The 24211-nt window shown below is 45.6% G+C and overlaps 1 protein-coding gene and 1 long non-coding RNA gene across 3 annotated transcripts; one reads left to right on the forward strand and one right to left on the reverse strand.

Annotated features, from left to right (window-relative positions):
* The first annotated feature begins 102 nt into the window (after positions 1-102).
* Positions 103-15120, forward strand: LOC138900653 (uncharacterized). 2 transcript variants are annotated; one of them, XR_011411775.1, is made up of 6 exons: positions 103-857; positions 3570-3636; positions 4676-4745; positions 11732-11798; positions 12838-12907; positions 13432-15120. It is a non-coding gene; the product is annotated as an uncharacterized lncRNA (long non-coding RNA). The 2 variants fall into 2 exon arrangements; XR_011411774.1 differs by lacking the exon at positions 13432-15120 and having other exon boundaries at positions 12838-13136.
* A 6486-nt stretch (positions 15121-21606) lies between these two features.
* Positions 21607-22341, reverse strand: LOC138899980 (uncharacterized). The gene has a single exon (XM_070186681.1). It carries the CDS (start codon positions 22339-22341, stop codon positions 21607-21609), a length of 735 nt encoding a protein of 244 aa, XP_070042782.1.
* Between the last annotated feature and the right edge of the window lie 1870 nt (positions 22342-24211).

The raw sequence follows: 24211 nt of genomic DNA on the forward strand, positions 1-24211 counted from the left end.
TTAATTACTTGTTGGCTTATAACAGTTTCATAATTTCAAGGCCCAAGAACAAATTTAATACTTTATTATTTTTAAACTTAACATATAAATATATTTTTCACGTTGTAAATTTATTCGATACGGTTCGGTATTTTTTCGGTTTATTTTCATAAAATAAAAAACCTACCATAATTATCGGTACGATTATAGATTTATATAAAATTCTACGGTTTTATTAAAAAAAAAGAAACCTAAAAAACGGTTCGGTACGATACGATTCGGTCGGTTTAATCGATTTTTAAATATCCATTGACACACCCCCAGTAGATACACATGTGTTCCTGTTTTTCTCCAGTTTTCTTGGTGGAAATATGTACATGCATATGGTTAATTTTCACCAGTTTGCACATGTTTTTTCGGATATTTGTTGTCACTTAATCTGTATTCCTTGTGGGTTTCCTTACATTTCGTTTGTCTAGATCTATTTGTTAATTAGGGAATAATACTGATGCCCATAATGTGTTTGATAAAATTTTCCATAGGAAAACCTTCCTTACTGCTTTAGGAGATGTTTCCGTTCGTTCACCAACAGTGCCTCCTTGCTACAGCCTTTTTCCTGCAGTTCTCATGGATTCAACTCTAGCATTATTCTCAAATACTATGTTTTTATCCCACATTTGTTACTGCTATTTGACTAAAACCTTCGTCTGCCACTATTTAAGAGTTGAACTCTTGGAGAATAGTTATGTATTTGTTATCATCACATAAATGAACCAATCCCATTTACATTTTAAATGAAACTTAGTATTTTCGCAGGAGAACAGTCACGTCCAATGACTTCGAAGCATTAGCTGCACGATGTACTAACAAACGATAAGGTAAACATTGTGACTGATATTATGGCTTTTGCTTAAATGTTAGCAATTGTGTTTTATTTTTTCAAGAGGATTTAAAAGTAATTCAAGGTTGAATGATAGAGATCAATGGTAACTCGAAGCAAGTGTCTATTGCATGTATCATAACAAGTGTTTTAAATATTTCACTACTTTATTTTTTATTAGTCATTCTGCTTACAATTTTTTAAGATAATGAGTCTCTTGAACAACACAAATTGACATAAACTGATTTTGGATCAAGAATTCTCCATTTCCCATAAATTCTTCTTTTAGCCTTTCACTGACTTCATCCTGAAACTGTTTGAGGAGGACTTGAAGATAGGTCTTCTTAGATATCGATTTGGATACAACAAGTATACACAAATGATACTTAATAAAAGTTAGTTGTCGTGTTTCTTCGAAGGGAATGTAGCACCAGCTGTTTACTAGTTGGTGTTGCATACTTACTGTTATGCGGCGCCTTCCTGAGATTCCTTGGAAGGGCGACATGAGGCTAAGCAACCGATGTCTGTACAGTTACTATCCGTCAACTGGGGTTCCCTCCGTACGCTAGACGAGATCGTCAGTGCCGTACGGGAAAACCAATGTCAAGAGCAATTGAGAGAATAGAAAAGAGAATTGAGAATGAAAGAAAACTTGATTGCATTAGTGAAAGCTATTACAGAAAAGCAACACGGTGTTGAGGGGGAGAGATACCAGTACAGAGAATTGTTTGCTTGCTAGAAAGCTTGATCGCTTGATCCCCCCTAATAATGATTAAAAAAAATAAACAAAGTTACATGACTTGACCTAACTAAGCTAGAGAGACATAATGGAAATACATGAAATAAAGCTACTCTATATTTACAATGAAAAGAACTTCGATTCCTACAAGGTAGAAGCAGGTCTGTTGGTAGCAACCTTGTCTTTAGTATCAGAGTCTGCGCGTGTGGCGCTGTTGCCATCTGCCTGCGGTTGGGCGCTGGCGAGGGCTATTGGTGGAGCGACATAGGCACATGTGTGCTTGTCACTTGGCGCGGCTAAGACAACGGGGCCGTCCATGGCGCTAGACGTTGGGAGGCTTGCTCGGACGCCATGGGGCGCGTCCAAGGGGTCATGGGACATGGCTGGAAAGCCGCCCATGACATTCTCCCTGTAACGACCCGGCCGGTCGTTTCGAGAGTTATAGCCCCGTTTTCCCCATTTCTACTTCTTTTTGTGTTATTCAACTATATTATGTTATATCGGGTTAGTTGGGTCGGGTCCGGGAGGAACTCGGAGTGAAATGAGACACTTAGTCTCATAATTGAAAAATTAAGTTAGAAAAGTGGACCGGATATGGATCTATGTGTAAACAATCTCAAATTCGAATTCTGATAATTCCAATAGCTCTGTATGGTGATTTTGGGCTTAGGAGCGTGTCCGGAATATTATTTGGAGGTCCGTAGAGGAATTAGGCTTGAAATGCCGAAAGTTTAATTTTTGAGAAGTTTGACCGGGGGGTTGATTTTTTAATATCGGGGTCGAAATCCGATTCTGAAAATTGAAATACCTCTGTTATGTCATTTATGACTTGTGTGCAAAATTTGAGGTCAATCGGACGTGATTTGATTGGTTCTGGAGTCGTTTGTAGAAATTAGAAATTTTAAAGTTCATTAGGCTTGAATTGGGGTGTAATTCATGGTTTTAGCGTTGTTTGAGGTGATTTGAGGGTTCGACTAAGTCCGTATGATGTTTTAGGACTTGTTGGTATATTTGGTTGAGGTCCCGAGGGGCTCGGGTGAGTTTCGGATAGTTAACGGGTTGGATTTTGGACTTGGAACTCTATTGGAATTTTTCTGATACACCATCTGGTTTCCTTCATCGCGTTTGCGAGTGGAGCCTCGCGTTCGCGAAGAGGAACTGAGAGGCTGGCAATATTTGCTCTTCGCGTTCGCGAAGAGAACCACACGTTCGCGAAGGGTGGACTGGGTGTGCATCGCGAACGCGAGAGGTGTTACGTGTTCGCGAAGAGGAGAGGAAGCAGCCGAAGACCCCATGCAATTGGTCTACGCGTTCACGTAGGGGGTGTCGCATTCGCGTAGTGAGAGGGAACGAAGCATCACGTTCGCGATGGGTTGAACGCGTTCGCGTAGAAGGCATTGAGGCAGAGGCATTTTGTGCTTCGCGAACACGAGGGTGATGTCGCGTTCGCGAAAGAGGAATTTGGACGGGAGTTATTTTGTGCTTCGCGAACGCGAGGCACTGACCGCGTTCGTGAAGAAGAAAAGTCTGGGCAGTGAGTTTAAGTTCTGAAAATGGGACTTCGTCCCATTTTCAGTTTTTGACGATTTGGAGCTCGGATTTGAGGCGATTTTGGGTGATTTTCAGAGGAAATAACGGGGTAAGTGTTCTTAACTCAATATTGCTTAAATTACCCGAATCCATGATTATTTTTATCATTTAATTGGTGAATTGAGTTGGGAAAATTTGAAAACCCTCTTGGTTTAAATTGAAGATTTGAGGGTCGAGTTGGTGTCGGATTTTGGTAAAATTGGTATGGTTCGACTCGTGGTTGAATAAGCTTCCGGATTTTGTAACTTTTGTCGAGTTCCGAGGCGTGGGCCCCACGAGCGATTTTTGAGCTAATTTTCGGATTTTTATGGAAAATCATTATTTTCTTATGGGATTAATTCCAATGAATTTTATTGACTGAAACGAATTATTTATGATCAGATTCGAGGCGTTTGGAGACCAATTCACGAGGAAAGGACATTGAAGAAAAAGAATTTCACGGCTTGAGGTAAGTAACGATTGTAAATCTAGTCCTGAGGGTATGAAACCCCGGATTTTGTATCATTCTACTATTTTTAGTGACGCACATGCTAGGTGACGGGCGTGTGGGCGTGCACTGTTGGGGATTTGAGACTTGGTCCGTCCCGTAGCAACTGTAAAGTTGCATACTTTGTTGAAACTATATGATACTTATATGTTTTAGAAAGAATTTCTGTAAATTGGGCTGAATGCCATGCTTGGGCCTTGCGCCAATGCTGTTTGGACCCTTAGGGGCTGTTTCTTACCATCCTCTCATTGTTTTCGATTGAAAATCTATACTCAGTCATATTTATACTTATTTACCGCATAACTCGGTTTTATGACTCTATTTTGATGCATATAAATGTTTTGGGCCGAATGCCCTGTTTTACTGAAATGCCCGAGTGGCTTGAGAGGTTTATGAATGAGTGAGGCCGAGGGCCTGATTTGTGAGGATGAGTGTGGCTCGGGGCTGCCCGCCTGCAGCATACTTTATTATTATGGCACGTGAGTTGTCCGTGCAGATTATAGCGCTTGGGCTAAAGGAGCCCCTCCGGAGTATGTCAAACCCCCAGTGAACGCATGTACCTACTGAGTGCGAGTGCCGAGTGCGGAGTGCTGAGTGACTGGGAGGCATGAGTGATTGTGAGGTATGCCCGAGTGGTAAGAGTGATTGTGAGGTATGCCCGAGTGGCACGAGTGACTGTGAGGTTTGCCCCGAGGGGCTGTATATGAGTGATGTTTTGCCCGAGGGGATGTTTATGATTTTATCATTTTTGCTCACCTTTGCATTGAGCCTTTGTTTGAAAAACTGTTGGAAAAATATCTTTAAATGATTTTTACTGGAACCGGGTTTAAACGAGATGATTTGATTCAAACACTAATTTTTAAAGCATGTTGTACTTTACTGAGATTTCATGATATGGACGTTCTATGCTTTATTGCTCGTCACTACTGCTCAGTCTTTATTTATTGTTGTTACTTACTGAGTTGGCGTACTCACGTTACTCCCAGCACCTTGTGTGCAGATTCAGGTGTAGCTGGACACGGTAGGGGTTATTGAGTGTTCTGGTTGCAGATTTTCTTGGAGATAGCAAGGTAGTTGTTTGGCGATCGCAGCCCCTGCTCTTCTCCCTTTTATCTTCCTCTAGTTGTATTTAGTTACTTTCCAGGTTGAGTTAGCCTTGATATTGTTAGACAGTTTGTAGTAGATGCTCATGACTAGTGACACCCCGATGTCGGGCTTTTCTTTGATTTGAACTCCTTAAATGAAGGTTTTATGTTAAATAGTATTGAAATTATCTTTGAAAGGAAAATATCGGTTTGTTTGGAAATGAGTCGGCTTGCCTATTTCCACGATAGGCGCAATCACGACAGATTAGGTTTTTGGGTCGTGACAGTTTGGTATCAGAGCCTAGGTTACATAGGTCTCATGAGTCATGAGCGGGTTTAGTAGAGTCTTGCGGATCGGTAAAGAGACGTCTGTACTTATCTTTGAGAGGCTGCAGAACCTTTAGGAAACTTCACATTCTTGAATTCCTGTCGTGCGAATCTGTTGATTCTAGTAACTAAATATCTGTTGTTTCATTCTCTCACAGATGGTGAGGACTCGTGCTACTGGTGAGGAGGGCGAGCTACCAGTACCACCATCCAGGGCCGCGAGAGGCCGAGGCCGCGGTAGGGGCCATGGTATGGGCAGAGGTGCAGCCCGTACAACAACTGGGGCAGTACCTACAGATCCACCGGTTGTCTCAGATCAGGACCAGATTCCAGTTGTTGATGCACCAGCTCAGGCACCACCTGTGCCTATTGTGATTCCAGGTCTTTTGGAGGCCCTAGCTCAGATTCTGACAGCGTGTACCGGCCTTGCTCAGGCGGTCTCTATTTCGACGGCCGCAGCCACTTCTCAGGCCAAGGGAGACACTCAGACTCCCGTCGCTCGCACACCCGAGCAGGTTATTCAGGGACTTCAGACACCGGAGGCACCACCAGCCCAGCAGGTTGCTGTTGCTCAGGATTATGTGGTGCCTGCTATGCCTGAGGATGATCAACGTAGGTTGGAGAGGTTTGGGAGACTCCAACCACCACCTTTCAGTAGCACAGAGAGAGGGGATGCTCAGGACCTTTTGGATAGGTGTCAGAGGATACTCCGTATTGCTGGTATTTTGGAGACTTGTGGGGTCTCATTCACTATCTTTCAGTTTTCTGGGGCTGCACTCAGATGGTGGGAGACTTACGAGAGGCGTAGGCCTGTTGGCGCAGCACCCCTTACTTGGCAGTAGTTCTCCGTGGTCTTTTTGGAGAAGTTCGTGCCTCGATCCCGCAGAGAGGAGCTGCGTAGACAGTTTGAGTGACTCCGCCAGGGTGATATGTCTATGACGCAGTATGAGATACGGTTTCTCCGAGTTGGCCCGTCATGCTATCTGGTTGGTTCCCACGGACAGAGAGACGGTCATGAGGTTTATTGATGGCCTCACTTATCAGCTACAATTGCTCATGACCAGGGAGCGGGTTTCGGGTGCTACCTTTGATGAGGTTGTCGACACTGCTCGGTAGATTGAGATGGTTCGCGGTTAGGAGAGGGTTGAGAGGGAGGCCAAGAGGCCTCGTGGTCAGGGTAGATTCAGCGGTGCTCCTTTTGGGGGTCAATTCCAGCACGGTAGAGGTCGTCATTTCAGACAGGCTCAGTCAGCTCGGCCATTTCACCGTGGTGCATCATCTGGCCATGGTTCTCACAGTTCTCATAAGGGCCACTTATCACTTAGTGCCCTTCCAGCTCAGAGTCCGTCCCGTGCTCCACCTGTTCAGGGCTTTTCCATGCCAGGTTCTTCTACCAGTTATCCCAGTACTAGGGGTCCGTCGCCAGCACCAGGGAGTTGTTTTGAGTGTGAGGAGATTGGGCATATGTGGAGGCAGTGTCCTCGTCGGCATGGAGGTATATCTCAGTAGAGGAGTCAGCCTCCGACTACAGCACCAGTTACCTCATCACCCGCCCAGTCAACTCGGGGTGGAGGTCAGTCAGCTAGGGGTCGCCCTAGAGGGTGAGGCAGATCAGGGGCTGGTCAGGCCCGTTTCTATGCTCTCCCTGCCAGATCAGAAGCTATTGCTTCAGATGCTGTGATTACAGGTATTGTCTCAGTTTGTCACCGAGATGCCTTAGTATTATTTGACCCTGGTTCCACGTATTCATATGTTTCCTCGTATTTCGCCCATTTTCTGGATATGCTCCGTGAGTCTCTAGTTTCTTCTATTCATGTATCTACTCTTGTGGGCGATACTATTATTATGGACCGCATATATCGGTCATGTGTGGTGATTATTGGGGGTCTGGAGACCCAAGTGGACCTTTTGCTGCTCAGTATGGTCGACTTTGAGGTGATATTGGGTATGGATTGATTATCTCCATGTCATACTATTCTAGATTGTCACGCTAAGACGGTGACGTTGACTATGCCGGGAATTCCGAGGGTTGAGTGGAGCGGTTCTGTAGATTATGTACCAAGTAGGGTGATTTCATATTTGAAGGCTCAACGCATGGTTGAGAAGGGTTGCCTATCTTATTTGGCTTTTGTGAGGGATGTTAGTGCAGAGACTCCTGTCATCGATTCTGTTCCGGTGGTACATGATTTTCCGGATGTGTTTCCTGCAAACCTGCCGGGCATGCCGCCTGACAGGGATATTGACTTTGGTATTGATTTGGTGCCGGGCACTCAGCCCATTTCTATTCCACTGTATCGTATGGCACCGGCAGAGTTGAAGGAATTGAAAGAACAGCTTCAGGAACTCCTTGATAAGGGGTTTATTCGGCCTAGTGTGTCACCTTGGGGTGCACCGGTTCTATTTGTGAAAAAGAAGGATGGTTCCATGAGAATGTGTATTGATGACGGGCAGTTGAACAAGGTCACAGTCAAGAACAAGTATCCTTTGCCTCGTATTGATGATTTATTCGACCAGCTTCAGGGACCGAGGGTGTTCTCCAAGATTGATTTGAGGTCCGGTTATCACCAGTTGAAGATTCGGGATTCAGATATTCTCAAGACAGCTTTTAGGACCCGATATGGCCATTATGAGTTCTTGGTGATGTCTTTTGGGCTGACCAATGCCCTAGCAGTGTTCATGCATTTGATGAACAATGTATTCCAGCCCTATTTGGACTCATTCGTCGTTGTATTCATTGACGACATCCTGGTGTACTCTCGTAGCCAGGAGGAGCACGCTTAGCATTTGAGGGTGTATTGCAGAGATTGAGGGAGGAGAAGCTTTATGCAAAGTTCTCCAAATGTGAGTTTTGGCTCAGTTCAGTAGCATTCTTGGGGCACGTGGTGTCCAGTGAGGGCATTCAGGTGGATCCGAAGAAGATAGAGGCGGTGCAGAGTTGGCCCAGACCGTCCTCAGCCACGGAAATTAGGAGCTTTCTTGGTTTGGCGGGTTACTACCGTTGCTTTGTGGAGGGATTTTCATCTATTGCATCGCCCTTGACCAAATTGACCCAAAAGGGTGCTCCATTCAGGTGGTCGGATGAGTCTGAGGAGAGCTTTCAGAAGCTCAAGACTGCTTTAACCACAACTCCAATGTTAGTTCTGCCATCAGCTTCAGGTTCTTACACCGTGTATTGTGATGCCTCGAGGATAAGCATTGGTTGTGTTTTGATGCAGGAGGGTAGGGTGATTGCCTATGCCTCGCGCCAGTTGAAGACCCATGAGAAGAACTATCCTATCCATGATCTTGAGTTAGCAGCCATTGTTCACGCCTTGAAGATTTGGCGTCATTATTTGTATGGGGTTCATTGTGAGATCTATACTGATCACCGGAGTCTGCAGTATCTGTTAAAGCAGAAGGATCTTAATTTGCGTCAGCGGAGATGGTTGGAGCTTCTTAAGGACTATGATATTACTATTTTGTACCATCTAGGGAAGACCAATGTGGTGGCCAATGCTTTGAGTCGTCGGGCAGAGAGTTTGGGGAGTTTAGCATATCTTCCAGCAGTAGAGAGACCTTTGGCATTGGATGTTCAGGCCTTAGCAGCAAGCTTGTCAGATTGGATATTTCGGAGCCTAGTCGGGTATTGGCTTGTGTGGTCTCTAGGTCTTCTCTTTATGACCGTATTAGGGAGCGTCAGTATGATGACCCCCACTTGCTCGTTCTTCAGGACAGGGTTCAGAGAGGTGATGCTAGGGATGCGACTATTGGTGATGACGGCGTGTTGAGAATGCATGGCCGGATATGTGTGCCTAATGTAGATGGGCTTCGAGAGTTGATTCTTGAGGAGGCCCATAGCTCGCGGTATTCCATCCATCCGGGTGCCGCGAAGATGTACTAGGATTTGAGGCAACACTATTGGTGGAGACGGATGAAGAAGGATATAGTTAGGTTTGTGGCTCAGTGTTTCAACTGTCAGCAGGTTAAGTATGAGCATCAGAGACCGAGTGGCTTGCTTTAGAGATTAGAGATCCCATAATGGAAGTGGGAGCAGATTACCATGGACTTTGTAGTTAGGCTCTCACGGACTTTGAGGAAGTTCAATGCTCTTTGAGTTATTGTGGATCGGCTGTCCAAGTCCGCGCACTTCATTCCAATTGGTACTACTTCCTCTTCAGAGTGGTTGGCTGAGATTTACATCCGAGAGATCGTTCGCCTGCATGGTGTCCCAGTTTCCATCATTTCAGATAGAGGTACTCAGTTCACATCGCAGTTTTGGAGGGCCGTGCAACGAGAATTGGGTACTCAGGTTGAGTTGAGCACAACTTTTCACCCTCAGACGGACGGGCAGTCTAAGCGCACTATTCAGATATTGGAGGACATGTTGTGTGCTTGTGTCATTGACTTTGGGGGTTCATGGGGCCAGTTTCTGCCACTCACGGAGTTTGCATATAACAACAGTTATTAGTCGAGTATTCAGATGACTCCGTACGAGGCTTTATATGGGAGGAGGTGTAGATCTCCGGTTGGATGGTTTGACCCGGGTGAGGCTAGGCTTTTAGGTACAGACTTGGTCCAGGATGCATTAGATAAGGTGAAATTGATTCTGGAGCGGCTTCGCACGGCGCAGTCTAGGCAGAAGAGCTACGCGGATAGGAAGGTCTGTGATGTGTCTTTTATGGTTGGGGAGAAGGTTTTGCTGAAGGTATCACCCATGCAGGGTGTTATGAGGTTTGGGAAGAGGGGCAAGTTGAGCCCCCGGTTCATTGGGCCTTTTGAGGTGCTTCAGAGGATTGGGGAGGTGGCTTTTAAGCTTGCCTTGCCTCCCAGCTTGTCGAGTATGCATCCAGTGTTTCATGTTTCCAAGCTCCGGAAGTATATTGGAGATCCGTCCCATGATTTGGATTTCAGCACGGTTCAATTGGAGGGTTATATGACTTATGATGTGGAGCCGGTGGCTATTTTGGATCGGCAGGTTCGAAGGTTGAGGTCAAAGGATATAGCTTCAGTGAAGGTGCAGTGGAGAGGTAAGCCTATGGAGGAGGCCACCTGGGAGACTGAGCGGGAGAGAAGATATCCACCCCTATTCGAGACTCCAGGTATGTTTCTAGACCCGTTCGAGGACAAACGGATGTTTAAGAGGGGAGGATGTAACGACCCGGCCGGTCGTTTCGAGAGTTATAGCCCCGTTTTTCCCATTTTTACTTCTTTTTGTGTTATTCAGCTGTATTATGTTATATCGGGTTAGTAGGTTCAGGTCCGGGAGGAACTCGGAGTGAAATAAGACACTTAGTCTCATAATTAAAAAATTAAGTTAGAAAAGTGGACTGGATATGGACCTATGTGTAAACGATCTCGGATTCGAATTCTGATAATTTCAATAGCTCCGTATGGTGATTTTGGGCTTAGGAGCGTGTCCAGAATATTATTTGAAGGTCCGTAGAGGAATTGGGCTTGAAATGCCAAAAGTTTAATTTTTGAGAAGTTTGACCGAGGGTTGACTTTTTGATATCGGGGTCGGAATCCGATTCTGAAAATTGGAATAACTCTGTTATGTCATTTATGACTTGTGTGCAAAATTTGAGGTCAATCAGACGTGATTTGATAGGTTCCGGAGTCGTTTGTAGAAATTAGAAATTTCAAAGTTCATTAGGCTTGAATTGGGGTGTAATTCATGGTTTTAGCGTTATTTGAGTTGATTTGAGGGTTCGACTAAGTTCGTATGATGTTTTAGGACTTGTCGGTATATTTGGTTGAGGTCCCGAAGGGCTCGAGTGAGTTTCGGATGGTTAACGGGTTGGATTTTCGACTTAGAACTCTGCTGGAATTTGTTTGATACACCATCTGGTTTCCTTCATCGTGTTCGCGAAGAGGAACTGAGAGGCTGGTAATATTGCTCTTCGCGTTCGCGAAGAGAAGCACGCATTCGCGAAGGGTGGACTGGGTGTGCATCGCGAACGCGAGAGGTGTTACGCGTTCGCGAAGAAGAGAGGAAGCAGCCGAAGACCCCAGGCAATTGGTCTACGCGTTCGCGTAGGGGGATGTCGCGTTCGCGTAGTGAGAGGGAACGAAGCATCGCGTTCGCGATGGGTTGAACGCGTTCGCGTAGAAGGCATTGAGGAAGAGGTATTTTGTGCTTCGCGAATGCGAGGGTGATGTCGCGTTCGCGAAAGAGGAATTTGGACAAGAGTTATTTTGTGCTTCGTGAACGCGAGGCACTGACCGCGTTTGCGAAGAAGAAAAGTCTGGGCAGTGAGTTTAAGTTCTAATCCCATTTTCAGTTTTTGACGATTTGGAGCTCGAATTTGAGGTGATTTTGGGTGATTTTCAGAGGAAACAACGGGGTAAGTGTTCTTAACTCAATATTAGTTAAATTACCCGAATCCATGGTTGTTTTTATCATTTAATTGGTGAATTGAGTTGGAAAAATTTGAAAACCCTCTTGGTTTAAATTGAAGATTTGAGGGTCAAGTTGGGGTCGTATTTTGATAAAATTGGTATGGTTAGACTCGTGGTTGAATGGGCTTTCGGATTTTATAACTTTTGTCGAGTTCCGAGGCGTGCAATTTTTGAGCTATTTTTCGGATTTTTATGAAAAATCATTATTTTCTTATGGGATTAATTCCAATAAATTTTATTGACTGAATAGAATTATTTATGACTAGATTCGAGGCGTTTGGAGACCAATTCACGAGGAAAGGACATTGCAGAATAAGAATTTCACGGCTTGAGGTAAGTAACGATTGTAAATCTAGTCCTGAGGGTATGAAACCACGGATTTTGTATCATTCTACTATTTTTAGTGACACACATGCTAGGTGACGGGCGTGTGGGCGTGCACTATTGGGGATTTGAGACTTGGTCCGTCCCGTAGCAACTGTAAAGTTTCATACTTTGTTGAAACCATATGATACTTATATGTTTTAGAAAGAATTTTTGTAAATTGGGCTGAATGCCATGTTTGGGCCTTGCGCCAATGCTGTTTGGACCCTTAGGGGCTGTTTCTTACCATCCTCTCATTGTTTTCGATTGAAAATCTATACTCAGTCATGTTTATACTTGTTTACCGCATAACTCGGTTTTATGACTCTATTTTGATGCATATAAATGTTTTGGGCTGAATGCCCTGTTTTACTAAAATGCCCGAGTGGCTTGAGAGGTTTATGACTGAGTGAGGCCGAGGGCCTGATTTGTGAGGATGAGTGTGGCTCGGGGCTGCCCGCCTGCAGCATACTTTATTATTATGGCAAGTGAGTTGTCCGTGCAGATTATAGCGCTTGGGCTGAAGGAGCCCCTCCGGAGTATGTCAAACCCCCAGTGAACGCATGTACCTACTGAGTGCGAGTGCCGAGTGCGGAGTGCTGAGTGACTGGGAGGCATGAGTGATTGTGAGGTATGCCCGAGTGGCAAGAGTGATTGTGAGGTATGCCCGAGTGGCACAAGTGAATGTGAGGTTTGCCCCGAGGGGCTGTATAAGAGTGATGTTTTGCCCGAGGGGATGTTTATGATTTCATCATTTTTGCTCACCTTTGTATTGAGCCTTTGTTTGAAAAACTGTTAGAAAAATATCTTTAAATGATTTTTACTGGAACCGGGTTTAAACGAGATGATTTGATTCAAACACTAATTTTTAAAGCATGTTGTACTTTACCTAGATTTCATGATATGGACGTTCTATGCTTTATTGCTCGTCACTACTGCTCAGTCTTTATTTATTGTTGTTACTTACTGAGTTGGCGTACTCACGTTACTCCCTGCACCTTATGTGCAGATTCAGGTGTAGCTGGACACGGTAGGGGTTATTGAGTGTTCTGGTTGCAGATTTTCTTGGAGATAGCAAGGTAGTTGTTTGGCGATCGCAGCCCCTGCTCTTCTCCCTTTTATCTTCCTCTAGTTGTATTTAGTTACTTTCCAGGTTGAGTTAGCCTTGATATTGTTAGACAGTTTGTAGTAGATGCTCATGACTAGTGACACCCCGATGTCGGGCTTTCCTTTTCCGCATTTCTATTTTTTTTCTTTGATTTGAACTCCTTAAATGAAGGTTTTATGTTAAATAGTATTGAAATTATCTTTGAAAGGAAAATATCGGTTTGTTTGGAAATGAGTCGGCTTGCCTATTTCCACGATAGGTGCCATCACGACAGATTAGGTTTTTGGGTCGTGACAGTTTGGTATCAGAGCCTAGGTTACATAGGTCTCACGAGTCATGAGCGGGTTTAGTAAAGTCTTGCGGATCGGTAAAGAGACGTCTGTACTTATCTTTGAGAGGCTGCAGAACCTTTAGGAAACTTCACATTCTTGAATTCCTGTCGTGCGAATCTGTTGATTCTAGTAATTAAATATCTGTTGTTTCATTCTCTCACAGATAGTGAGGACTCGTGCTACTGGTGAGGAGGGCCAGCTACCAGTACCACCATCCAGGGCCGCGAGAGGCCGAGGCCGCGGTAGGGGCCATGGTAGTGGCAGAGGTGCAGCCCGTACAACAACTGGGGCAGTACCTGCAGATCCACCGGTTGTCTCAGATCAGGACCAGATTCCAGTTGTTGATGCACCAGCTCAGGCACCACCTGTGCCTATTGTGATTCCAGGTCTTTTGGAGGCCCTAGCTCAGATTCTGACAGCGTGTACCGGCCTTGCTCAGGTGGTCTCTATTTCGACGGCCGCAGCCACTTCTCAGGCCAAGGGAGACACTCAGACTCCCGTCGCTCGCACACCCGAGCAGGTTATTTAGGGACTTCAGACACCGGAGGCACCACTAGCCCATCCGGTTGTTGTTGCTCAGGATTATGTGGTGCCTGCTATTCCTGAGGATGATCAACGTAGGTTGGAGAGGTTTGGGAGACTCCAACCACCACCTTTCAGTGGCATAGAGAGAGGGGATGCTCAGTACCTTTTGGACAGGTATCAGAGGATACTCCGTATTGCTGGTATTTTGGAGACTTGTGGGGTCTCATTCACTACCTTTCAGTTTTCTGGGGCTACACTCAGATGGTGGGAGACTTACGAGAGGCGTAGGCCTGTTGGCGCAGCACCCCTTACTTGGCAGTAGTTCTCCGTGGTATTTTTGGAGAAGTTCGTGCCTCGATCCCGCAGAGAGGAGCTGCGTAGACAGTTTGAGTGACTCCGCCAGGGTGATATGTCTGTGACGCAGTATGAGATACGGTTTCTCCGAGTTGGCCCGTCATGCTATCTGGTTGGTTCCCACGGACAGAGAGACGGTCATGAGGTTTATTGATGGCCTCACTTATCAGCTACAGTTGCTCATGACCAGGGAGCGGGTTTCGGGTGCTACCTTTAATGAGGTTGTCGACACTGCTCGGCAGATTGAGATAGTTCGCGATCAGGAGAGGGTTGAGAGGGAGGCCAAGAGGCCTCGTGGTCAGGGTGGATTCAGTGGTGCTCTTTTTGAGGGTCAATTCCAGCACGGTAGAGGTCGTCATTTCAGATAGGCTCAGTCAGCTAGGCCATTTCACCGTGGTGCATCATCTGGCCATGGTTCTCATAGTTCTCATCAGGGCCACTCATCACTTAGTTCCCTTCCAGCTTAGAGTCCGCCCCGTGCTCCACCTGTTCAGGGCTTTTCCATGCCAGGTTCTTCTACCAGTTATCCCGGTACTAGGGGTCCGCCGCCAACACCAGGGAGTTGTTTTGAATGTGGGGAGATTGGGCATATGTGGAGGCAGTGTCCTCGTCGTCATGGAGGTATATCTCAGCAGAGGAGTCAGCCTCCGACTACAGCACCAGTTACCTCATCACCCGCCCAGTCAACTCGGGGTGGAGGTCAGTCAGCTAGGGGTCGCCCTAGAGGGGGAGGCAGATCAGGGGCTGGTCAGGCCCGTTTCTATGCTCTCCCTGCCAGACCAGACGCTATTGCTTCAGATGCTGTGATTACAGGTATTGTCTCAGTTTGTCACCGAGATGCCTTAGTATTATTTGACCCTGGTTCCACGTATTCATATGTTTCCTCGTATTTCGCCCATTTTCTGGATATGCTCCTTGAGTCTCTAGTTTCTTCTATTCATGTATCTACTCCTGTGGGCGATACTATTATTATGGACCGCGTATATCGGTCATGTGTGGTGATTTTTGGGGGTCTGGAGACCCAAGTGGACCTTTTGCTGCTCAGTATGGTCGACTTTGAGGTGATATTGGGTATGGATTGATTATCTCCATGTCATACTGTTCTAGATTGTTACGCTAAGACGGTGACGTTGACTATGCCGGGAATTTCGAGGGTTGAGTGGAGCGGTTCTGTAGATTATGTACCAAGTAGGGTGATTTTATATTTGAAGGCTCAACGCATGGTTGAGAAGGGTTGCCTATCTTATTTGGCTTTTGTGAGGGATGTTAGTGCAGAGACTCCTGTCATCGATTCTGTTCCGGTGGTACATGATTTTCCGGATGTGTTTCCTGCAAACCTGCCGGGCATGCCGCCTGACAGGGATATTGATTTTGGTTGTGATTTGGTGCCGGGCACTCAGCCCATTTCTATTCCACTGTATCGTATGGCACCGGCGGAGTTGAAGGAATTGAAAGAATAGCTTCAGGAACTCCTTGATAAGGGGTTTATTCGGCCTAGTATGTCACCTTGAAGTGCACCGGTTCTATTTGTGAAAAAGAAGGATGGTTCCATGAGAATGTGTATTGATTACAGGCAGTTGAACAAGGTCACAGTCAAGAACAAGTATCCTTTGCCTCGTATTGATGATTTATTCGACCAGCTTCAGGGAGCGAGGGTGTTCTCCAAGATTGATTTGAGGTCCGGTTATCACCAGTTGAAGATTCGGGATTCAGATATTCTCAAGACAGCTTTTAGGACCCGATATGGCCATTATGAGTTCTTGGTGATGTCTTTTGGGCTGACCAATGCCCTAGCAGCGTTCATGCATTTGATGAACAATGTATTCCAGCCCTATTTGGACTCATTCGTCGTTGTATTCATTGACGACATCCTGGTGTACTCTCGTAGCCAGAAGGAGCACGCTTAGCATTTGAGGGTGTATTGCAGAGATTGAGGGAGGAGAAGCTTTATGCAAAGTTTTCCAAATGTGAGTTTTGGCTCAGTTCAGTAGCATTCTTGGGGCACGTGGTGTCCAGTGAGGGCATTCAGGTGGATCCGAAGAAGATAGAGGCGGTGCAGAGTTGGCCCAGACCGTCCTCAGCCACGAAAATTAGGAGCTTTCTTGGTTTGGCGGGTTACTACCGTCGCTTTGTGGAGGGATTTTCATCTATTGCATCGCCCTTGACCAAATTGACCCAAAAGGGTGCTCCATTCAGGTGGTCGGATGAGTCTGAGGAGAGCTTTCAGAAGCTCAAGACTGCTTTAACCACAACTCCAGTGTTAGTTCTGCCATCAGCTTCAGGTTCTGCCATAAGAACCGAAAAGTTGTGCTCAACTCAACCTATTGGTTTGCCTCATTAGGCTTGAATTGGGGTGTAATTCATGGTTTTAGCGTAATTTGAGTTGATTTGAGGGTTCGACTAAGTTCGTATAATATTTTAGGACTTGTCGGTATATTTGGTTGAGGTCCCGAGGGGCTCAGGTGAGTTTCGGATGGTTAACGGGTTGGATTTTTGACTTGGAACTCTGCTGGAATTTTTTTGATACACAATCTGGTTTCCTTCATCGCGTTCGCGAAGAGGAACTGAGAGGCTGGTAATATTTGCTCTTCGCGTTCGCGAAGAGAAGCACGCATTTGCGAAGGGTGGACTGGGTGTGCATTGCGAACGCGAGAGGTGTTACGCGTTCGCGAAGAAGAGAGGAAGCAGCCGAAGACCCCAGGCAATTGGTCTACGCGTTCGCGTAGGGGGATGTCACGTTCGCGTAGTGAGAGGGACCGAAGCATCGCGTTCGCGATGGGTTGAACGCGTTCGCATAGAAGGCATTGAGGAAGAGGCATTTTGTGCTTCGCGAACGCGAGGGTGATGTCGCGTTCGCGAAAGAGGAATTTGGACAAGAGTTATTTTGTGCTTCGCGAACGCGAGGCACTGACCGCGTTTGCGAAGAAGAAAAGTCTGGGCAGTGAGTTTAAGTTCTAATCCCATTTTCAGTTTTTGACGATTTGGAGCTCGGATTTGAGGTGATTTTGGGTGATTTTCAGAGAAAACAACGGGGTAAGTTTTCTTAACTCAATATTAGTTAAATTACCCGAATCCATGGTTGTTTTTATCATTTAATTGGTGAATTGAGTTGGGAAAATTTGAAAACCCTCTTGGTTTAAATTGAAGATTTGAGGGTCAAGTTGGGGTCGTATTTTGGTAAAATTGGTATGGTTAGACTCGTGGTTGAATGGACTTTCGGATTTTATAACTTTTGTCGAGTTCCGAGGCGTGGGCCCCACGGGCGATTTTTGAGCTATTTTTCGGAATTTTATGGAAAATCATTATTTTCTTATGGGATTAATTCCAATGAATTTTATTGGCTGAATAGAATTATTTATGACCAGATTCGAGGCGTTTGGAGACCAATTCACGATGAAAGGACATTGCAGAATAAGAATTTCACGGCTTGAGGTAAGTAACGATTGTAAATCTAGTCCTGAGGGTATGAAACCACAAATTTTGTATCATTCTACTATTTTTTGTGACGCACATGCTAGGTGACGGGCGTGCACTATTGGGGATTTGTGACTTGGTCCTTTCCGTAGCAACTATAAAGTTTCATACTTTGTTGAAACCATATGATACTTATATGTTTTAGAAAGAATTTCTGTAAATTGGGCTGAATGCCATGTTTGGGCCTTGCGCCAATGCTGTTTGGACCCTTAGGGGCTGTTTCTTACCATCCTCTCATTGTTTTCGATTGAAAATCTATACTCAGTCATGTTTATACTTGTTTGCCGCATAACTCGGTTTTATGACTCTATTTTGATGCATATAAAAGTTTTGGGCCGAATGCCCTATTTTACTGAAATGCCCGAGTGGCTTGAGAGGTTTATGACTGATTGAGGCCGAGGGCCTGATTTGTGAGGATGAGTGTGGCTCGGGGCTGCCCGCCTGCAGCATACTTTATTATTATGGCACGTGAGTTGTCTGTGCAGATTATAGCGCTTGGGCTGAAGGAGCCCCTCCGGAGTCTGTACACACCCCTAGTGAGCGCAGGTACCTACTGAGTGCGAGTGCCGAGTGCAGAGTGCTGAGTGACTGGGAGGCATGAGTGGTTGTTAGGTATGCCCGAGTGGCAAGAGTGATTGTGAGGTATGCCCGAGTGGCACGAGTGACTGCGAGGTTTGCCTCGAGGGGCTGTTTATGATTTTATCATTTTTGCTCACCTTTGCATTTAGCCTTTGTTTGAAAAACTGTTGGAAAAATATCTTTAAATGATTTTTACTGGAACCGGATTTAAACGAGATGATTTGATTCAAACACTGATTTTTAAAGCATGTTGTACTTTACTGAGATTTCACGATATGGATGTTATATGCTTTATAGCTCGTCACTACTGCTCAGTCTTTATTTATTGTTATTACTTACTGAGTTGGCGTACTCACGTTACTCCCTGCACCTTGTGTGCAGATTCAGGTGTAGCTGGACACGGTAGGGGTTATTGAGTGTTCTGGTTGTAGATTTTCTTGGAGATAGCAAGGTAGCTGTTTGGCGATCGCAGCCCCTGCTCTTCTCCCTTTTATCTTCCTCTAGTTGTATTTAGTTACTTTTCAGGCTGAGTTAGCATTGATATTGTTAAATAGTTTGTAGTAGATGCTCATGATTAGTGACACCTCGATGTCGGGCTTTTCTTTTCCGCACTTCTATTTTTTTCTTTGATTTGAACTCCTTAAATGAAGGTTTTATGTTAAATAGTATTGAAATTATCTTTGAAAGAAAAATATCGGTTTGTTTGGAAATGAGTCGGCTTGCCTAGTTCCACGATAGGGGCCATCACGACAGATTAGATTTTTGGATCGTGACACTCCCCCACCTAAGTTGGCGACGTCCTCGACGCCTTACTTGCAAGATAATCATCGATCATGCTCTTGTAGGCTTTGAGGTTTGTTCCTCTCTCCCAAGTATTCTCCTATGCATCACAGCCCTGCCATTTCACCAAGAACTCTTGGTGATCTTTCTTTGAAGCATGAACCACTCAATCATCAAGAATAGCTTCTACACGCCTTTTCCCGGTTGAAGTAGGGCCTTAAATACTGGGTGTTGTAAGTTGGCCCCGTGAAGGATCCTCCATGTCTTCCCGAAAAGGTTTCAGAAGGTTGACATGGAAGATTGGATGAATCTTCCACCAGACTGGGGTATCCACGCGGTATGCAACTTTCTCAATGCGCTTATCAAAGGACAAGGGTCCAATGTATTTTTACAATAGGCGAGGGTCATGGACCCCTGAAAACAAGTATCTCTTTGGGATTTTCACCATCACTTTGTCTCCTACTTGGTGTTCAACAAAACGACGACTTTGATCAGCATGCTTCTTCATCTGCTTTTGGGCTTTGACAAGATAGCTTTGCACAATTTCCAAATTTCGCTTCCATTCCTTTGAGAAGCTGGCAGTTCGAGGATATTTTGACATGTTTGGGGCATTCACAGTGTGTGGGAGTAGCGGTTGTTGTCCGGCAACAATTTCAAAAGCGCTTTTGTTTGTGCTAGAGCTCTTTTGTGAATTGAAACACAGTTGAGAAACATCCAGAAGCTTCATCCAATTCTTCTGCGATACGGTAACAAAATGGCGGAGATATTCCTCTAGCATGCCATTGAACCGCTCTGTCTGCCCATCAGATTGCGGATGGAAACTTGAATTGTGGCTCAATTTGGATCCGAGGCACTTAAAGAGCTGGGTCCAAAAGTTTCTAGTGAAGCGAGAGTCGTGATCACTAACGATCTCTTTAGGCAGACCCCAATATTTAACAACATGAGAGAAGAAGAGTTGAGCTGTATCTTCTGCTGATATATATTGTGGGGCTGCTATAAATGTAGCATACTTGGAAAACCGATCCACCACAACCAAGATAGTTGTAAGATCTCCGACCTTGGGCAATCCGGTGATGAAATCCAGTGAAACGCTTTCCCAAGGTCTCTTTGGAACAGGCAACGACTCTAAAAGTCCTGCTTGTGTCAAGCGGTCTGACTTGTCTTTCTGGCATACTAGACAAGTCTTCACATACAGAGCAACATCATAAGCCATTTGAGGCCAATAATAAGCACGACGTAACAACGCCATAGTGCATTCTTTACCTGGGTGCCCGACCCACAAAGTATCATGGCATTCCATCAGAAGAGTCCTTCGCAGATCTTCTCCTTTAGGAACATAAAGTCGGTCCCCTTTCTCCTTCAGGAACCCATCTTCCATGTAGAACTGGCGAGTCTTGCCCTGTCATACCAAATCGACCAAATATTGTGCAACAGGATCCTTTGGGAGTAGATCTTGTATCTGGTCTCTTATAGTGGTGGCCACTTCGCTCCCCCTTAGGGTGACGAGTAGGCACACCGATGCTAAGTCAACCCTCCGACTGAGCGCATCAGTAACTTGGTTAGTCTCCCTACTTTGGTACTCCAGGTTGAAGTGAAATTCTGCTAGGAGTTCCTGCCACCTAGCCTGGCGGCCATTCAGCTTTGGCTTGGTCATGAAATGGCTAGCAGCTGTATTGTCTGTCTTGACCACGAATGGGGTTCCCAATAGATAGTACCTCCAAAGGCATAAGCAATAAACAACAACCAATAATTCTTTTTCGTGGGCAACATAGCGCCGTTATGCATCCTTTAACTTCCGGCTCTAGTACGCAACTGGATGCCCCTCTTGTAGCAAGACTCCTCCTAGAGCATAGTCAGAGGCATCCGTTTGTACTTCAAATGGCTTGGCCAAATCAGGAAGGGCCAAGACGGTGCTACTAGACATAGCCGCTTTCAATGCGTTGAAGGCCTCCGCTAGCTTGTGACCCCAACCCCAAGACATGACTTTCTTTAGGAGTTTAGTTAACGACACTGCAATGAGATAGTAATTCTTCACAAATCGCCGATAAAAGTTGCATAGGCCAAGGAACACCCTCAAGGCGTGGATATCCTTAGGCGGTTCCCAATCTGTGACATCCTAAATCTTCTGTTGGTCTATCTTTATCCGCCCTTCCTCGATGACATGTCCGAGGAAGTCAATCTGTTTTTGGGAGAATGAGCACTTGGATAGGTTCACATATAATTTGTGCTCCCGCAGTCGGGTTAGGACCTTCCGTAGGTGCTCCAGGTGTTTCTCCAATGTTTTGCTATATACCACAATGTCGTCCAAGTAGACCGCTACGAATTCGTCAATGTACTCTGAAAAGACTTGGTTCATCAAGGTGAAAAATGTGACTGGAGCATTAGTCAAGCCGAATGGCATGACTAGGAAGTCGTACGACCCATATCTTGTCACACAGGTCGTCTTGTGTTCATTTCCCTTAGCAATTCGGACTTGCCAGTAACCTGTCTTTAGGTCTATTTTGGTAAACACTATAGCACTACCCAATCTATCGAACAAGTCTGCCATTAGCGGGATAGGGTACTTGTTCTTCACAGTGATTTATTTTAGGGCTCGATAATCTACACAGAGTCGTAGGGTGCTATCCTATTTCTTTTGGAATAGCATAGGGGACCCATAAGGGGACTTGGAGGGCACAATGATCCCCGTGTCTAGCATTTCTGTCAACTGTCTCTGAAGCTCGGTGAGTTCGGGTTGTGACATTCTGTAAGGCGCTCGGGCAAGTGGATTTGCACCCCGCACCAACTCAATCTCATGGTCCACAGTGCGCCTAGACGGGAGTCGCCTTGGCATGTCTTGTGGCATGACGTCTTCAAACTTCTTTAGCAGTTCTTTCACTGGAGTAGGAATGGGGCTCGAAGCACGTTCTATATCTTCAATACAGAGGGTAGCCAGGAACGTAGGTTCATGTTTTTTGACTCCCTTCTTCAACTGCAGGGCCGAGATGTTCTCAGCGGTCATCTTTATGGTTCTGCATGGGATAATGCAGGGCTTGGCCCCGTTTGTTCCCATCATCAGTAGCATGTCGGCATAAGGTACATGAATGGTATTGGTTTGCCTCATGAATTCCAATCCAACTATCAGCTCGAAGTCATCTATGATCACCATGCGCAAGTTGAATTTTCCTTCATAAGGATCAAACTTCACTGGCACTCCTTTGGCTATTTCACCAACTGGCTGAGGTGGTGAGTTGATAGCCTTGACACGACCTCTGCCCTTTCCCACAACTTGAGCAAGGCACTCTACCTCAGTTGAGGCTAAGTAGTTGTGAGTAGCGCCCGTGTCTATCATCGCCCGGATGGGCTTGCCATTAACTTTCATCTCGACGAGCATCAAGGTCTTCTTTTAGTTAATAGGAGGCCCCTCATCCGCCTTCTTTTTCTCTTTCTTAGTGGTTGGGCATGGGTCCTTCTTCTTATGGAAACCAACGCTGGTTCTCGCTAAGGCCTCAGAAATAGAACAAACAAGTGCGTTGAAGGCACCTATTGGTTTTGTCTGGTCATCATCATCTATGTCGTCATCCGTCCCATCATCAAAAGTTTGATGGGCGTTCATCTGTGCATGCGGGTATTTATTGTTCCAATATGGCCCGCCGCAATGATGTCATCCTGAAGGGGGCTTCCTCCCCCGATCATTGTTGTGAGACGCAACACTATTGTTGCCTAAGAAGGAGTCTTAGATTTGGTTGCACTCCGATCTCCTCCACTTCTGCTAGGGCCACCATTGCTAGGCTGGCCCTTTTTGTATCCTCCACGAACATGCGGTTGAGGCCTATCCTTCCAACCCAAGGCATTCCACTGCTTGGATCCCCTCGGGTAAAATGTCTCCCCTTTGTCTTTGCAGCTCCAAACGGGCATAAGGCTTCAAACCTTCCAGGAATGTGAAGAGTTTGTCTTTATCCCCCATATCCCGTATGTTCAGCATGAGCGCGGAGAATTCTCGCACGTAATCCCGCACTCACTTGGTCTGGCGGAGCTCCCGTAGCTTTCTCCGTGCATTTTACTCAATATTTTCGAGGAAGAACTGTAGGCGCATGACTGCCTTTAGTTCTGCCCATGTCTCGAGAGTATCTTCACCAGCCCTGGTGGCTTCGTATTTCACTCGCCACCAGAGTTTAGCATCACCCTGAAGATCCATGGCAACAATTGCTACCATATTTGCTTCTTCTAACTCCCACAGGACATCGAAGTACTGTTCAATGTCGAAGATGAAGTTCTCCACTTCCTTGGCATTCCGAGCTCCATTGTATGGTTTTGGCTCAGGAATCTTCAGCTTTTGTGGCACAAGGGCGAGGTTCACAGCACCTCCAATCTGGTTTTCGCCTCCTCGAAGTAGGCCTTGTAGTGCAGTATTGACAGCATTGAACTGGCCCGTCAAGTTGTCTATGGTTTGCTGCATGGTAGTCACCCTATTTGCCTCTTGTGCCCTATAGGCTAAATCCTCGGTCTGCTCCTACTGGAGGCCCTCGAATTTACCAAAATTTCCGGCTGCCTCTGTGACTTCCGTTTTTCGATCTCCTTCAGAGTTGCTATTGATGTTCGCGATGTCACCTTTGGCCTGCCGCATCCTGCGGTCCAGGTCGTCCAACCTTTGCACTAGGCTGGTTCTTAGATCAAGCACCATATTCACGATAAGCCGTAATACGTCAACCGTTTCTTCAAGGGCCACAATGCAATCCCCATGATTCACCATGGTCAGAAATGGTAGTAATGGAAATGTGTTCCCTCGTCCGATGTCGAGCCTAGGCTTTGATACCAACTGTTACGCAGCGCCTTCCTGAGATTCCTTGGAAGGGTGACGTAAGACTAAGCAACCGATGTCTGTGCAGTTACTATCAGCCAACTGGGGTTCCTTCCGTACGCTAGACGAGATTGTCAGTGCTGTACGGGAAAACCAATGTCAAGAGCAATTGAGAGAATAGAAAAGAGAATTAAGAATGAAAGAAAGCTTGATTGCATGAGTGAAAGCTATTACAGAAAAGCAATACGGTGTCAATGGGGAGAGACACCAGTACAGAGAATTGTTTGCTTGCTAGAAAGTTTGATTGCTTGATCCCCCTAATAATGCTTAAAAAAAAAAAATCAAAGTTACATGACTTGACCTAACTAAGGTAGAGAGACATAATGGAAATACATGAAATAAAACTACTCTATATTTAAAATGAAAAGGACTTAGATTCCTATAAGGTAGA

This window comes from Nicotiana tomentosiformis, chromosome 10, assembly GCF_000390325.3.
Source record: "Nicotiana tomentosiformis chromosome 10, ASM39032v3, whole genome shotgun sequence".
NCBI lineage: Eukaryota > Viridiplantae > Streptophyta > Magnoliopsida > Solanales > Solanaceae > Nicotiana > Nicotiana tomentosiformis.

Excerpts from the sequence above, each read along its gene's own strand:
- LOC138899980 (XM_070186681.1), bottom strand. The coding sequence starts at position 22,341 with ATGAAAGTTAATGGCAAGCCCATCCGGGCGATGATAGACACGGGCGCT.